Genomic DNA, 15,971 nt, shown 5'->3' with positions numbered 1-15,971 from the left:
ACCCTAAGACATCATCAATTTGAGGGAATGGGGTAATATAAATAATTGTTATAGACTGAATGTTCGTGTCCTTCCAAACTTTTTGTGGAAACCCTAATGCCCAGTGTGATAGTACTGGGAGGCGGGGCCTTTGGAGGTAATTAGGGTTAGATGAAGTGATGAGGGTGGAGCCCATGATGGGAATAGTGCTCTTTAAGAGAAGACCAAAGACCGCATGCTCTCTCACCATCCTGTGAGGATAAAGCAAGAACACCGCCTCCTACAGGCTAAGAAGAGAACCCCCACCAGAACCCGATCATGCTGGCACCCTGATCTCAGACTTCCTAGCCTTCAGAACTGTGAAAACTAAATTTCTGTTCTTTAGGCCACCCAGTCTATAAGATTTTGTTTTAGCAACCCAAGCTAAGATGGTAATAAAATCATAACAATCAGAGAAGCAAACACTGTATACCAGGCAGTGTTCTAAGCACTTTATATTAACTCAATTCATCTTGATAAAAACCCTCATCCTCATTTTACAGATGGTGTAGAAGGGACTTCAATGACCTTCCCAAGGTCACACAGCTAGTCAGTGGTGGATCTGGGATTTCAAGGCAGGCAGTGTACTCCTGACTCGGAATTCTCAGCCAGGACACTATGCCACCTCTGCAGGAAGTAGAGTCTTTGGACCCTGGACGTTGGGCTACCCGTGGGCCCCTCCAAGCAAAGGGACCTTCAGAAGCAGCCATCATGGCTTTAACTGTACAAGTGACAGTGATCCAGGGATCACTAACCTCAGAGTGACACAGTCACAGGCATACCACTGTGGTAAAGCCTAGGTCCCAGAGGCAGATGTGGTGACAGAGCTCCCACTCTGATTTTTTAAATAAAATTGAAACTGTGCTACTCTTGTGGGGGAGGGGAGCATCACAGCTAAGAAGCTAGTAAGAGTTATGGACTCCTAGCCTGGAAGAAGGCCAATGTACACATACACAATTCAGAAAATAGTTCAGGGGCTCCACAGACTACCGGCGGAAAGCCCCCGTCCCGGTGAAAAACCGAACATCATAAAGGAAGGACTAAGACCTGAGACCCGCAGAGACTGGGCTGTGGGCGTATGGAAGTCACTGTACAATTCCTCAAACTCTTCTGTATGTTTAAATTTTTTCCACAGGTCTATTCTCAGCATTCTTTAAATTCATGATGAAACTGCTTTCCTCCTCTGGAGAGCGGGAGGACAAGGGCGTTTTGTGGAGAGATAGCCTCCTCGTGGGAGCTTTTAGAATATTACCACTAAACACAATTTCCACTACACTTAGTATCACAGAAATGACAGAAGGGTGCTTTTACATCTTCAAGTGAACTAATCCCCCAATCCAGAATTATGAGGACATCTATGCTTCATTGAGCTCTCCCTTTCTTTACTTTCTGGGGTGGCCTTTGAAACCACAACCTTGGCATGGGACGGCACTCTAAGCAGCTGAGCTACCCAGCCAGGGCTTCTGAGTAGCCTTGTTTTACCTCAGAGTATTGCAAAGTGTCTATAATACACACCCTCTACCACTTTTTTTGTTTACATTTATTTCCTTTGGCTTTTTCTGAGCTCATTTCACACAGGCACTCTGGAGGCCCTGGTTTACTGGACCTTCTGGCACCTCTGACGATGCACTTACTACACAAGCCAGGCCCAGAAGCTCCACATGCAGGTGAGTGAGCACGTCTGCACCATGAGACTAGAGGCTTGGCCAGTAAGTGCTGAAGAATGACTTGTTAAATGAATGAGCCCTCTGTTACCGGAAGGGACAGCCAATTGCAAATAAGCCTTACTGACAGCTGACCAAGATTATACATGGCTGCCCTCTGGACATGCAATTGTCTTTTAACTCCAACTACCAATCTTAAGTTCCTATTTATGAAATGGAAAGATAACTTTGTAACCTCTTTTTCAGGGCGACACCTAGAAACTAGGAAAGACCAGTTACGCAATTAAGTCCCTGAATAACCATATATAATATTCATATTTAGGGTTAAAGAAGAGCCAAAGGTACCTGAGCATTTATGAGAGACTTTTCATAGCTCAAGGCTCCAAGCTATAAAGACGTCTCTTTCCAGCTACCTCTGAGCCACTTCCCAGCCCATATAAATGAAAATATCTTAGTTACGAGAGGCAGGACAGACCACAACAATGCTTTTCTGAGACCCAAAGGGTCCAGGAGATGGGTGGGGCACACTGAAAGAACCTAACTTGTTCTGGTCCAAAGTTCTGGTTGACCAACTGGTGACAGCTAGTGCAGCCAAGCCTGAGAACAGAGGTGCTGTGTCCAATAGTGTACATTCAAGGTGTGGGGGCCACGGGCCACTTACGGTTCAACCCCGTGAAGCTGAACATTCCAATTTGGTCAGTAATGTGGTTCCAGGTTCCAGGGGTCTTGAGGGCTTCTAATCGTGCCCTGAGTTCAGATCTCATGGTCAGAATCCGGTCAGCCATTGTCTTCACATTACCTGTCCTGAGTGGATAGCAACATAAATACCAATACAGACGGGAGAGACGGTACATGAAAATATGGAGGTTTAAAAACCACAATTTAATCTACAACGTAAAAATGGGATCACGACCTGCCCATTAAGGTGTGTGGGTGCCTAGATGGGTAAGCAGACCAGAGAGACAGACTTAGCATTCAGGTGGAGTTCAGTGCTAGTCTTGGGTATACTAGCGGTAATAGCACCTATAGTTTAACTCAGACTTCACCTAGATGCTGAGGACAGAATAATATGTTTTATCAGGCCTGATTAAGTAGAGATAGAAGATCTAGCTACTACGTAAAAATTAGTTTCAAAATAAGATAAAATATATGTAAAGTAGTTAAGAATAAAAAAGCCCTCAAACTGTCACACTAACTTGAAGTTGGACGTTCTATTCTAACAGAAATTCCTTCCTGTTTCCCAGCTTCAAGGGGATGAAGCCTAGGAGGAGGGAGAGTGGGGTAAGCTCTCATTTGCCAGGTGTCTGCTCTTACGTTCCCGGTGCTATGTTAGGCACATGTGCTGGGTTAACCACGTGAGGGCAAGAGGCAGCCCTATTTTATAAAAATATCTGAGACTCACAGAAGTTAAAGCAATTCTGCCCTGTCTCTACCAAAATAATAGGAAGAGACAGGTGAATGGAATGGGACAATTCCTGTTCTGCACTCCCACCCTCTCCCATCATGTCGTGAGCCCCTTACCATTCCTTAAAGAGGTCAGGGTTAGAGAGCGTAGTGGCCACGATTCGTGCTCCCTGAGCAGGGGGATTGGACCAAGTGATTCTCACAATCTTCTCCATCTGGGAGAGGACCCGCAAGATGCTCTCAGAGTCTTTGGCAACCACGGTCAGATTCCCGACTCGTTCGTCTAGAAGGAGGGATGAGAATCAGTCCGGGTGGCCCTGTTGGGGGCAGGGGACAGTGGGTGGGCTGTAACTCAGGAGAGCACTCACTGTAGAGCCCGAAGTTCTTGGAGAAGGACTGGGCACAGAAGAGCTCGAAGCCTTCAGACACAAAATAGCGCACAGCCCAGGCATCTTTCCCTAGGTCTCCAGATGCAAAGCCCTGATAGGCTGAGTCAAAGAAGGGGAACAGAAACCGGTTCTGCGAGGAAGAAAGGTGAGTCAGGGCAGGAAATCCCTCTGCCACCAACTGCAGACACTGGCTTTCCTTCCCTGACTGTTACCCGGAAGGAATTTCTAACACTGCCCATTTCTCCTCTTTCCCTTCTTTCTGCATCCAACCACCACTCAACATCTGTTTCTCGGTTCAGCTAAATACCATCCCCCAAATCTACCAATTTCAGTAACCCTGCTTTTTTTGAAGTATATTGCCCCAGAATATCATGATGCTCCTAGAGAACAGGACTTATTTTTGAGGCATGGAGGTAGTGTCTGATCTACGTTGGTGGATTCCATCCCATGAATTTCTTGTGTGATGACCTTAGTCAAATGTCAGCTTGGTATCCCCAGGGCCTCTTCACAACCTCAGAGCTATTCTACTGGGTACTCAAGACCAAGGGGACTGCACGTTCTCTATTCCTATCACTCCAGTCTCCTCACAGGGCTCCCCACACTGACCTTGCTCCCCTCCTGGCCTCACTCCCTACGTGGACATCACCGCCCTCACCCCAACCATCCAAGCCAGAGGCCAGAGTGCATCCATCACTCCTGCCTCTGCAGCTCGTCCCCACATCCAACCCCCTGCAAGTCTTATCACTCCCGTCTCCTGAGAGCTCTAGAATCACGTCTGTCACTGCCACCTGCTGCACTCAGGTCCCCATCAGCTCCTACCCAGACTATAGCAATGGCCTCCTAACTGCTCTCCCAGCCTGTCTAATTTTAACTCCCTCTGACCCATTCCCTGCTATGTAGCCAAGGTGACTTGAAGATAATGCACATCCAGTCATGTCACTCCATGACATCAAAGATTTCCAGTGGCTCCTCACTGCTCTCAGAAAGCAGCCCAGGGCCTGAGCACAGGCTCGGCCCCCACTTACCCCTCTAGCCTCATCAATCACACTTCCTGAAGTGGGCCATGACCTCTCACCTTGGCCTTTTGGTCATGCTCTTCCCCTAGAAGGGAACATGTCTGCCCCTGCCACCCCAACCTGCCCACATCCTTCAAGTCTTAACATGGAAACCATTTCTTCCACGAAGGCTTCTTTGCTACTACCACCCCTCCCGACACACATACACTTGCCAGAGTCTGGGCTATGTGCTCCCTATAACCTCACCAACACAGCTTCTCACCCTACTCGCTGTCTCCCTGAACAGGCCGTGGACGCTCTCTGAGGGCTGGGACCACCCCTGCTCTGTTCACTAGTGTATCCCCATGCTGCTGGTCACATAAGAGTTTCTCAAAGAGTAGTCTTTAAACATGTTAATGAAGAACATAAATACACTGTAAGCTAGAAATTCCAATCTAGAAACTTATCCCAAAGAAATAATACAACAGAGTTTTATTACCAATTATTTATAAGCGCAAGAAACCTGAGACCTTAATGTCCATCAAGTGATTTAGTCAATGCCTAATATGACCTATCCATGCATGGAAAACAATGCTACAAACATTTAATGGCATGTAAAGGAGATCAGATGAAAGACAAAGTATGTTATAAAAGAGTATAGATAAAATGATCGCGTCTTTGTAAAATAGATAGATGAATATCTATGACTACACTAAAAACTTACATTCTGTACTAAGAGAGTAACAGTGGCCTTCTTTGGGTAATAGAATAGGATTTACAGTTAATATTTACTTTCCTCTTCGGGCTTTTCTCTCTGTTTACAAATTCTCCGGTAAATAGGTATGGCTTTGGAATACATCTGATTTTTAAGACATGCCCTGAAAAGGCAGTTACCTTCATGACGGCAGCGATCTGCTTCCACTGCTCTGGAGTTGGGTCGGTGCCCGTCGGGTTGTGTGCACAGGCATGGATGACAAAGATGGAAAACTCGGGAGCGTTCTGAGGAGAAGGAAGCGACGTCAGCTCTGACGCCAGCAGGGATACGGGGAGAAAGAGCTGGTGGCACGCTGGTCAAGGGGCAGCATATTCCCTCCTACGTGCCAGCTCAGAAACCATCTGGTTCGGAGAGGATCTCTCACACTCTCGCTTAACAACTGATCACAAGCTCTTCCCTGCTCCTACTGACACCACCAGGTTCTGTTTACTTTTCATCTCATCACCCACCTCCAGATCATTCAGGAAACCCTGGAGGTCGAGTCCTCTCTTCGTTGCATCCCAATAGTGATAGGGCCGAATGTCTTTAAATCCAGCGGCAGAAAACACAGCATTATGATTCTCTGCAAGTGAAGGGGTAAGACATTAAATGCTTTCATAAATATAAGAAGGCATAATTGGAAAAAAACACAAGTCAACTTCTAGGGCCCTGGAATGTCCACTGGGCGACATTGAGGTGAGGGTTAAGATTCAGAAAAAACTATTAGCCTGACCAGGTGCTGACGCAATGAATAGATCGTCGACCTAGGATTGCTGATGACCCAGGTTCGAAACCACAAGGTCGCTGGCTGAGTGCAGGCTTATCCGCTTGAGCATGGGATCATCAATATGACCTCATGGTTGCTAGCTTGAAGCCCAAGGTCGCTGGCTTGAGCAAGGGGTCACTGGCTCGGCTGGAGCCCCTCCCCCCATCAAGGCACATATGAGAAAGCAATCAATGAACAACTAAAGTACTGCAACTATGAGCTGATGCTTCCCATCTCTCTCCCTTCTTGTCTGTCTTTCTCTCTAATAAATAAATAAATTGATTTAGAAAAATCGTTGCAAGCAAAAACAAATTCAACCAGTCTTATTCATGCTAAACTTATATCCTCCTCTGGGAAGTTTCAACGTACATGAAACACACAAGTCAGGGGAAAACTATTCCTAACATGAATTTGAGCATCAGGTTACTCATGTCCTGCCATAATCCACTGCTCAAGCCATTCCCAAATGTCAGCTGGTCCAGAGCTGAACTGCATAACAGGTAAGCAGTGAGAGTCATGAAGGTCATTGCCCCTGGCTTCTCTGTTTCTCCTCTTAATATTCCTAAAGAACTCACCCCAGGTTGGTGAGGATACGTAGACAGGTGTGTCCTTGTTGTTTGTGCCATTGTACCATCGTGCTAAGAACTCGGCTCCAATGCGAAGGGCACCTGTTCCCCCCAAAGCCTGTATGCCTCCTACCTGAAAAAGAAGAAGCAGTTCACTGGTTGATAATGATGAAGTCAGAAAATATTGGGAAAAATACAATAATGATGAGTCCTTACTTTATGCCTGCTCTGTGCTAAGCCTTTTAAATGTACTATCTTTTTTTTTTTTTTAATCAGGGGAGAGCGCGAACGCAGTCCCCCACTACCACAAATTATGCAGTCGAGTTTCCCACATTTGGGGAAATCGCAGGGGTCAGCGCATCCGGAGTGCAATAGATGATAAGCCTCACCCTGGGAAAACCACCTTCGTGATCATGGTATCTCCCCTGCCAGGTATTAAATGTACTATCTTATCAAACCTCACAACTACATGAAGAAGATACTGTTATTTGCCCATGTTTTCATATGAGGAAACTGAGAATAAGCAGCAAAGCACCTTGCTCAAAGTGACCGGCTACTGAGCAGTATGGCCAGGTCTTCAACTGAGGGAGTCTGAAGTCTGACACTTAGAGGTGCTTCCCTTCTGAATACAGAGGTAGAGGACATACCTGGGCCACATTAGAGTGTCCCTGGGAAGGCACACCAACAGTGCTTTTGGCATCCAACCCAAGATCAAAACTGCCCTCCAGCAGAAGCCTGGAAAAGAATGTTTCTAGCTTGCCATCAATATCCGTCTGTAGTACTCCTTTCTCCTCCTATAATGCAGCTTATTAATCCTTGGAAATACGTTCTAACACAACCAAGGTGACATGCATACCACTTTCCTTCCTTGGGCTTTATCTCATCCTAACACATGGGTCAGGAACCTTTTTGGCTGAGAGAGAGCCATGAACATCATATATTTTAAAATGTAATTCTGTGAGAGCCATACAACGACCTGTGTATGTTATGCATTATCCAATAAAAATTCGGTGTTGTCCCAGACAGCTGTGATTGGCTCCAGCCACCCGCAACTATGAACATGAGCAGTAGGAAATAAATGGATTGTAATACATGAGAATGTTTTATATTTTTAACATTATTATTTTTTATTAAAGATTTGCGAGCCAGATGCAGCCATCAAAAGAGCCACATCTGGCTTGTGAGCCATAGGTCCCCGACCCCTGTCGTAACACATTGTTGACTGCTCACGAGTTAACTCGTGTTTGCACTTGCATTAGCGATTTCAATTTTTGGAACTCAGGTAATATAGGATTATTGTATTTGTGACTCTTCACCCTGAGGGTCGAAATTTGAAAAACAGCACACCATTCTATATTCTCATGCAGACTCCTTTTCTTCCCACTCCTCCAGGCATAAGACCGTAAAATCGAAGGTACGGTAAACAAGAACAATCACAGTGTCCAGCCGTCTAAACTTGCACTACCTTCTAACCACTTGCAATTTGAACATACATATCAAGGTATATTGTAAAATCTTTCTTTGTCATGTTTAATCGTGTTCAGTTTATTATAAAAGTGACTTTCTTGATATTTAGGTTTTTATTGCAATTATAGTATTACAAAAGTTTCAATTAAGACAGATAATGAAGGTGAAGAACCTTTTTTTTTTTTTTTTTTTTTTGTATTTTTCTGAAATTGGAAACGGGGAGAGACAGTCAGACAGACTCCCGCATGCGCTGGACCGGGATCCACCCGGCACGCCCACCAGGGGCGACGCTCTGCCCACCAGGGGGCAATGCTCTGCCCCTCGGGGGCGTCGCTCTGCCGCGACCAGAGCCACTCTAGCGCCTGGGGCAGAGGCCAAGGAGCCATCCCCAGTGCCCGGGCCATCTTTGCTCCAATGGAGCCTTGGCTGCGGGAGGGGAAGAGAGAGACAGAGAGGAAGGAGGGGGGGTGGAGAAGCAAATGGGCGCTTCTCCTATGTGCCCTGGCCGGGAATCAAACCCGAGTCCCCCGCACGCCAGGCCGACGCTCTACCGCTGAGCCAACCAGCCAGGGCTGGTGAAGAACTTTTCAATGAATTATAGGCAGACACTTTATCTGATTGTCTGAGTGATTTTGAAATATATTGTAGTGATGTAGAAATTGATAGTTTATCAAAAGACAGTAACGAATCAGATATTCTACCACCAAAATGACAAAAAGGAAATGTAATAAGATCTGATAGTGAAAGTGATTTTGAAGAAGAGTGGACTGAAAATGATATTACACCAACGTTGGAGGATTGTTCAAATATTTTGGGTGTAACTGCCGACCTTGGTGATCCACGGATCATCAGGGAAGTGACGGAATTACTTTATCGTGATGGTTTTTTTTATTTAGTTGTTTCTCAAACCAATTTATACCACCACCAAATGGAACACTTTCACAAAAAATCTACTAAAACTGTACCATGGGTGAAAGTTACCAATACCGATTTAAAGAAGCTTCTCAGTTTGTTGATATCGATGGAACAAACAAAAAAATCACATTGGAGGGATTACTGGTCAACAGACCCTTTGGTTGAAGCTCCAGTATTTCCTAAAACTATGAGCAGAATGAGGTTTGAAAAAATTCTTACATTTTTCCATCTTAGTGGTAATTCACAAAATACATCTAATGAAGCCATACTGTATAAAATTAGGCCTCTTTTGGATTACTTTCTTCCAAAATTTCAGTCTTTGTATGTACCTAAGTAGGAGTTATCCCTAGATCAGGGGTCCCCAAACTTTTTACACAGGGGGCCAGTTCACTGTCCCTCAGACTACTGGAGGGCCGGACTATAAAAAAACTATGAACAAATCCCTATGCACACTGCACATATTTTATTTTAAAGTAAAAAAACAAAACGGGAACAAATACAATATTTAAAATAAAGAACAAGTAAATTTAAATCAACAAACTGACCAGTATTTCAATGGGAACTATGCTCCTCTCACTGACCACCAATGAAAGAGGTGCCCCTTCCGGAAGTGCGGTGGGGCCGGATAAATGGCCTCAGGGGGCCGCATGCGGCCCGAGGGCCGTAGTTTGGGGACCCCTGCCCTAGATGAAGCAATGATACCATATAGAGCAGCAGTTCTCAACCTGTATAAAATATGTACTTCTGATGGCTTTAGGCGACCCCTGTGTTTTGGTTGTTTGACCCCCACCGGGGTCGCAACCCACAGGTTGAGAACCGCTGATATAGAGGATGTATCAACTTCAGAACATAAAATCCAGCAAAAATAATAAAATATGAAATTTTAGTGAGAATGCTTTGTGAAAGCGAGACAAAATACATTTGCAACTTCGACATTTATTCGGGTGTAGGCAAAAGGCTGCAAGAAACTGTATTATCTGTCTTACAGCCGTATCTTGATTCTTGGCATCACGTATACCAAGGTAAGTACTACAACAGCATTTCTACAGTTGAAATATTATTAGAAAAGAAACATTAATCTGTGGTACCACAAGAGAAAACCGTGGCTTGCCAAAGGTACTAAAAGAATAGTCAAAGAATCTTCAGAGAGGGCAAATGAAGTTTTATCTTTCCATGATATCAACTTTCCACGATGCCTCTATGGAAAGCGAAAAAGAAATTCTATGGAAGATAAAATTAAACCTGCGTGCATATTAGACTACAACAAATACATGGAAGGAGTCAATCGAGCAGACCACTATTTGGTGAACAGCAGTATCTTTTGAAAAAGTATAAAGTCGCCCTGGCCGGTTGGCTCAGCGGTAGAGCGTCGGCCTGGCATGCGGGGGACCCGGGTTCGATTCCCAGCCAGGGCACATAGGAGAAGCGCCCATTTGCTTCTCCACCCCCACCCCCTCCTTCCTCTCTGTCTCTCTCTTCCCCTCCCGAAGCCAAGGCTCCATTGGAGCAAAGATGGCCCGGGGGCTGGGGATGGCTCCTTGGCCTCTGCCCCAGGCGCTAGAGTGGCTCTGGTCACGGCAGAGCAACACCCTGGAGGGGCAGAGCATCGCCCCCTGGTGGGCAGAGCTTCGCCCCTGGTGGGCGTGCCGGGTGGATCCCGGTCGGGCGCATGTGGGAGTCTGTCTGACTGTCTCTCCCCGTTTCCAGCTTCAGAAAAATACAAAAAAAAAGAAAAAGAAAAAGTATAAAGTGGTCTAAAAAAAGTGGCATTATTTATGATCAACTGCACATTTATTCAATTCATTCAAAATTTACTGTAATTACAATAGACAAAATAAAATATAAAAAATTTCTACTTGAAGTAGCTAGGGAATGGCTATCTGCTGGTTCAAATGAGTGCAGCTCAGAACCTAACACTTCCTCTGATACTTCTAAAAGAGCTCCTTCCATGGATTCACCTGTTAGGCTTTCACGCAACTAAAAGACCATGTTTTAGAAAAAATAGTCACTGGTATAAAAAAAAAGAATACAACTAGACTGTATAAAGTGTGTGTTCAAAAGGAAAGTGTAGCAAAACAAGATACATTTGCAAAACATGTTGCATGCCATGACACGTAGGTGATTGCTACACAGTATATACCACACAAAAAATATTACTAAAATATATAATGTGTATAAAATATAATATGTAGCAGATATGTACAAAGTTTCATTTAAATTCATTATGTATAAATAAAGTAAACTGAAGTTTATTTAGATTGTTTCACTTTCATACTTAATTACAAAAAAAGTTGGTGACATGAGATAACTTCTGTGTAAAATTGCCAGTCAACAATGTGTTAAAATTATCTTACATGGGAAATAATAAAAGTCCTAAGTTTTACCACTTATAACATTCCTTCACAAACATTCTTTTTATTTTTTTGAGAGAGAGTCAGAGAGGGGGACAGATAGGAACAGACAGGAAGGGAAAGAGATGGGAAGCATTAATTCTTCGTTGTGGCACCTTAGTTGTTCATGATCTTTCTCATGTGTGCCCTGACTGGGATGTGGGGCTACAGCAGAGCAAGTGACCCCTTGCTCAAGTCAGTGACCTTGGGCTAGCCAGTGACCTTGGGCTTCAACCCCGCTCTCAAGCTGGAGAGCCCACGCTTAAGCCGGCAACCTCGGGGTTTTGAACCCAGTCCGATGCTCTAGCTACTGTGTGGCCTCCTGGTCAGGCCACATACATTCTTACTGATCCTCATACAGTCCCATAAAGTAAGTTCTAGATTCACAATTTACACGAGGAAACTGATTCAGAGAAGTGGTTTGCCAAAGGATACGCAGTGGGTAAATAGCAATCCAGGTCTGCTCAGCCCAGTCACTATGCCACGTGTATGTTGTTCTGCCTATACATCTCTGATTCATAAATTATATGTCAACTTCTATATTTACAGGATTAAGGAAAGAAAGGAAAAGATCACATGAGAAAGCCTATCTAAATAAAAGGAAGGACACAAACCTGAAGAAACCCTGCTAGGCTCTTGAATATTTGTCCGGATCACAAATTGCTGATGTGATCAATTCACTCTGAGAAGCAGAGAGTTGAGCAGGAACTGCCTTCAGCCAAGGCCATGTCGCACTGACCTGGGTGCCCAGAGCGATTCACACAGTACCTGGCACATGGTACTAAATAAACATGGGCTCAACTTGGAGAAAAAGACAGTGAGTGATGAGAAGATGTGAGCCACAGCCAAAGCCCCAAGTCTCCCAGATGCAACGGTCAAAGCCAGGAACTGGGATGTCATCACATGGCCCAAACGCCCTCCTACCTACAGTGGCTCAGTAATTTCAGAAGCTGAAACATTACCATCCAAGAGATGAAAAGTAGACTTTTTGTCTAGATTCTAAGATCCTAAGGCCTGAAGATGCAAAAGCAGTAAGAGGCAGTGAGGAATCTAGATAATAGCTCTTCTCCAAATGGTTGATGGACCTGGTAATGTTAAATCTTAAGAAGAAAAATCTAAGGGAAGACGATTACTGCTTTTCTGATTCATTCGTTCTTTCATTCATGCTTCAACTTCTTCAAGTCTTGGCCCAATGTCATTTCTAGTCCACCATGACTACCCTACTTAAAACTGCATCCACCCTCGCCTGACCAGGTGGTGGCGCAGTGGATAGAGCGTCAGACTGGGATGATGAGGACCCAGGTTTGAGACCCTGAGGTTGCCAGCTTGACTGCAGGCTCATCTGGCTTGAGCAAAAAGCTCACCAGCTTGGACCCAAGGTCTCTGGCTCGAGCAAGAAGTTACTCAGTCTGCTGAAGGCCCGTGGTCAAGGCACATAGGAGAAAGCAATCAATGAACAACTAAGGCGTCGCAACGAAAAACTGATGATTGATGCTTCTCATCTCTCTCTGTTCCTGTCTGTCTGTCCCTCTCTATCCCTCTCTGACTCTCTCTGTTCCTGTAAAAAAAACAAAACAAAACAAAACTGTATCCACCCTCAATCCTACACTCAGACTTCTAATATGACTTCCCCTGCTCTATTTTTATTGCTTCATCATCTTTTAATATACTATATCATGTCTATTATGTTTAGAGTCGGTTTCTCTCCACAGAACTGTAAACCAGGACAGGGGACTTGGAGGGTTCTGGTCACCACTGTGCTCCGGCATCTGAAACAGTGTCCAACCCTGGCGCTGAACACTCCTCTGCTGACTGAGTGAGTCAATTCAAACATCTGAGAATCTCTGAGGTGCCAGGCGAGACGCTAAATGCTGAAGATCTGCGAGATAAATAAGCCATCGTCATCCCTGCCCCAGGGAAGCTACGGTCTGGTGGGAGGGACAGGCTTATAAAATCACACAATTAATTATACTTATAAAATTAATAAGCACTGTTATTCCCAAGCTGTGAACAAAGTCTTATGATTAACTCAGACTCCAACAACTAGCTCTGCCTGAAGGAACAAAGGATTCAGCATGGAGGTGACTTGACCAGACCCTGAAGAACTCGGGAGGTAGCGAATGGGGTGGGACAGAGTTGGGGACATTCACAGTAGAGGAACACCTGAGACAAAGGCTCTAAGTCATAATAGGGCCTGGTGGGTCTATAGAACACAGGCTCTTACAATGACGGACTCCACGGGGGAATGAGGAGAGGGGTAAATGACTAGAAAGACAGGGTGAAGACTAGCTACCAATATGCTGCTTGCCCAGTTCAAAGTCCCAATTCTACCTTGTAGATAATGGAGGAGCTATGGTGCGTGAGAAAGGAGCAGTAATACGATTAGCTTTTTTGCTGAGGAAGTAACTCTAGCTGCACCATGCAGAATGTACCAGAATGGGGGAGAGACTAGAGACAGGAGGCTAGTACAAGAATCCGAATGACATGGTGGTGGGTTGAACTGAGACAGAAGCCTGGGCGTCATGAAGACATCTGGGGAAAGAGGAAAGGCTCGAGCTCAGTATCGAATGGTCCCCAGGGTGATGTAGATGCCATTCCTCCAAAAAAGAAAGTCTTCAAAGACTGCCATTTAAATTTGTTCTATGACCAAAAACAACACGGGCTGATCTAGAGTAAGAGGGAGGCCTGTGTTCCACAAGCAGCCCCCCTAGTCTTACGGCGTTAAGTGAGCAAACTTGCGGGACCCTGGGCAAAGGAACAAACACCTGCCCCACACAGCTAATACCTGTGTAAGAATGTAGTCTTAGCGGAAGAAGTTCCCCGGGACAGGATCTGTTTTCCTTCGTCAGCACAATTCCGACCATCAATAGCATCTCAGAAAAGAATCCCCGGCCCTGGCCGGTTGGCTCAGCGGTGGAGCGTTGGCCTGGCATGCGGGGGACCCGGGTTCGATTCCCAGCCAGGGCACATAGGAGAAGCGCCCATTTGCTTCTCCACCCCCCCCCCTTCCTCTCTGTCTCTCTCTTCCCCTCCCGCAGCCGAGGCTCCATTGGAGCAAGGATGGCCCAGGCGCTGGGGATGGCTCCTTGGCCTCTGCCCCGGGCACTGGAGTGGCTCTGGTCGCAACAGAGCGACGCCCCGGAGGGGCAGAGCATCGCCCCCTGGTGGGCAGAGCATCGCCCCTGGTGGGCGTGCCGGGTGGATCCCGGTCAGGCGCATGCAGGAGTCTGTTTGATTGTCTCTCCCTGTTTCCAGCTTCAGTATTAGAATTTATAAAAAAAAAAAAAAAAAAGAAAGAAAAGAAAAGAATCCCCATTGCCAAAGTTCCTCACTTTCAAACTTCATCAGGACACCCCCTTCCCTCTGTGGAAACACTGGGTTGTCAGAGGAATTTCCCAATGCCACCCACCATCTCTAAACGCCACACTTCTACGGGTATTCATTCCTCTTCAGTTCCTTGAAGCACGGAAGTCAGAGTCTCACACATCAATCCAGACAAAACCCTAATTAAGTTAATTACTTGTCTAATCCCTGACCTGACTTCCAAGACCTTCACTGGAGCCTCCCTGCCTCCTGATACACATAAGAATGTACCCTTGTGTATGTGACCTTCACTTGATCCTGCTGTCCATTTATCAGGGCACATGGGTAACAGCAGGTGGGGATAAACTGAGGGACACTAAGATGTGGTCCCTTCACGCATGAGGGCTGCACTAGACAATGGCCAGGGGAAAAACAAGTGCCACTGGTTTAAATTGCATAATAACTAACTGGACTATTGCAAAAACCTGAGCTCTTTCCCTTCCTACTCATCCAGCCAAGTTTATCTTCTTCAAATACTCATATTGGGTAACTCCTCTGCTCAAACCTGCCCTGGCTGCCAAGCCTGCCTGATCTATCCAACATGTTCCCAGCTCTAATCAGATAGTTCTCTTTACACCTGGGCCTGCTTACCTCCAACCTCTGGCCCTGGACTCACACTACCCCCGACGAATACCTTCCCTCTGTCCCGTGTGGTTCTTACCCTGTTGTACTTTGGAATCACCTGGAGGGCTATTAAAAATATGCCTGTGGAGGGAAGGGAATGAGGGGGAAGGGTGGTTAGGGGGGTAGTGAAAGGGAAGGGTAGGGTAGTACCCTCCAAGATTCAGATTTAATTAGCCTGCTATGGGATCCAGCCATCAGTATGTTTTTAAAAACTCCCCAGGTGATACATACAGCCAACGCAGAAAACCAGTGTTTTGGCCTCATTCCCCAGGGTTCAGCTGAAATCTCAGCTTCAGCCATTTCCAACCTCCCTCTTCTCTGAATGCCTACAACACTGAGAATGCCCACCATACCTCTTCCTACCACACAGAGCCTCTCTCCCTGGCTTTCATGTATCTCTAGTTATACACAGACTATGTATGTACCAGGAAGCACTTAAATGAGATAAGCCAGACCAAGGCTAGAAGAATAAAAGGATATTAGAATTGACAGGAACTACAGAGAGCCTCTAGACTAGTGGCTCTTGAACTTTTGGAGGCCACAGCCTCCTTTAGAATATCTGATAAAATCTATGAACCCTGTCCCCAGAAATACACACAGAATTCTGCGTAAAACTTTAGGAGATTGAAAGGCAATGTTCCTTACGAGACCATGGA

The 15,971-nt window shown here is 45.6% G+C and overlaps 1 protein-coding gene and 1 non-coding gene across 2 annotated transcripts in view; both read right to left on the bottom strand.

Moving 5' to 3' along the window:
• Positions 1-15,971, bottom strand: part of GOT1 (glutamic-oxaloacetic transaminase 1) — a 29,826-nt gene that overhangs the window by 1,506 nt on the left and 12,349 nt on the right. Inside the window, exons 3-8 of the mRNA XM_066354853.1 lie at positions 6,566-6,689; positions 5,695-5,807; positions 5,365-5,469; positions 3,455-3,605; positions 3,204-3,369; positions 2,344-2,486 (exon numbers count right to left, since the gene is read on the bottom strand). Of these exons, the coding sequence (XP_066210950.1) occupies positions 2,344-2,486; positions 3,204-3,369; positions 3,455-3,605; positions 5,365-5,469; positions 5,695-5,807; positions 6,566-6,689 (802 nt within the window). The remainder of the gene's footprint in view (positions 1-2,343; positions 2,487-3,203; positions 3,370-3,454; positions 3,606-5,364; positions 5,470-5,694; positions 5,808-6,565; positions 6,690-15,971) is intronic.
• Positions 6,830-6,996, bottom strand: LOC136385195 (U1 spliceosomal RNA). Its single transcript, XR_010747794.1, has one exon. It is a non-coding gene; the product is annotated as a U1 spliceosomal RNA (small nuclear RNA).

Source organism: Saccopteryx leptura, chromosome 13 (assembly GCF_036850995.1).
Source record: "Saccopteryx leptura isolate mSacLep1 chromosome 13, mSacLep1_pri_phased_curated, whole genome shotgun sequence".
NCBI classification, from domain to species: domain Eukaryota; kingdom Metazoa; phylum Chordata; class Mammalia; order Chiroptera; family Emballonuridae; genus Saccopteryx; species Saccopteryx leptura.
The sequence above is the reverse complement of the archived record's forward strand: the minus strand, read 5'-3'. Positions and strand labels throughout refer to the sequence as shown.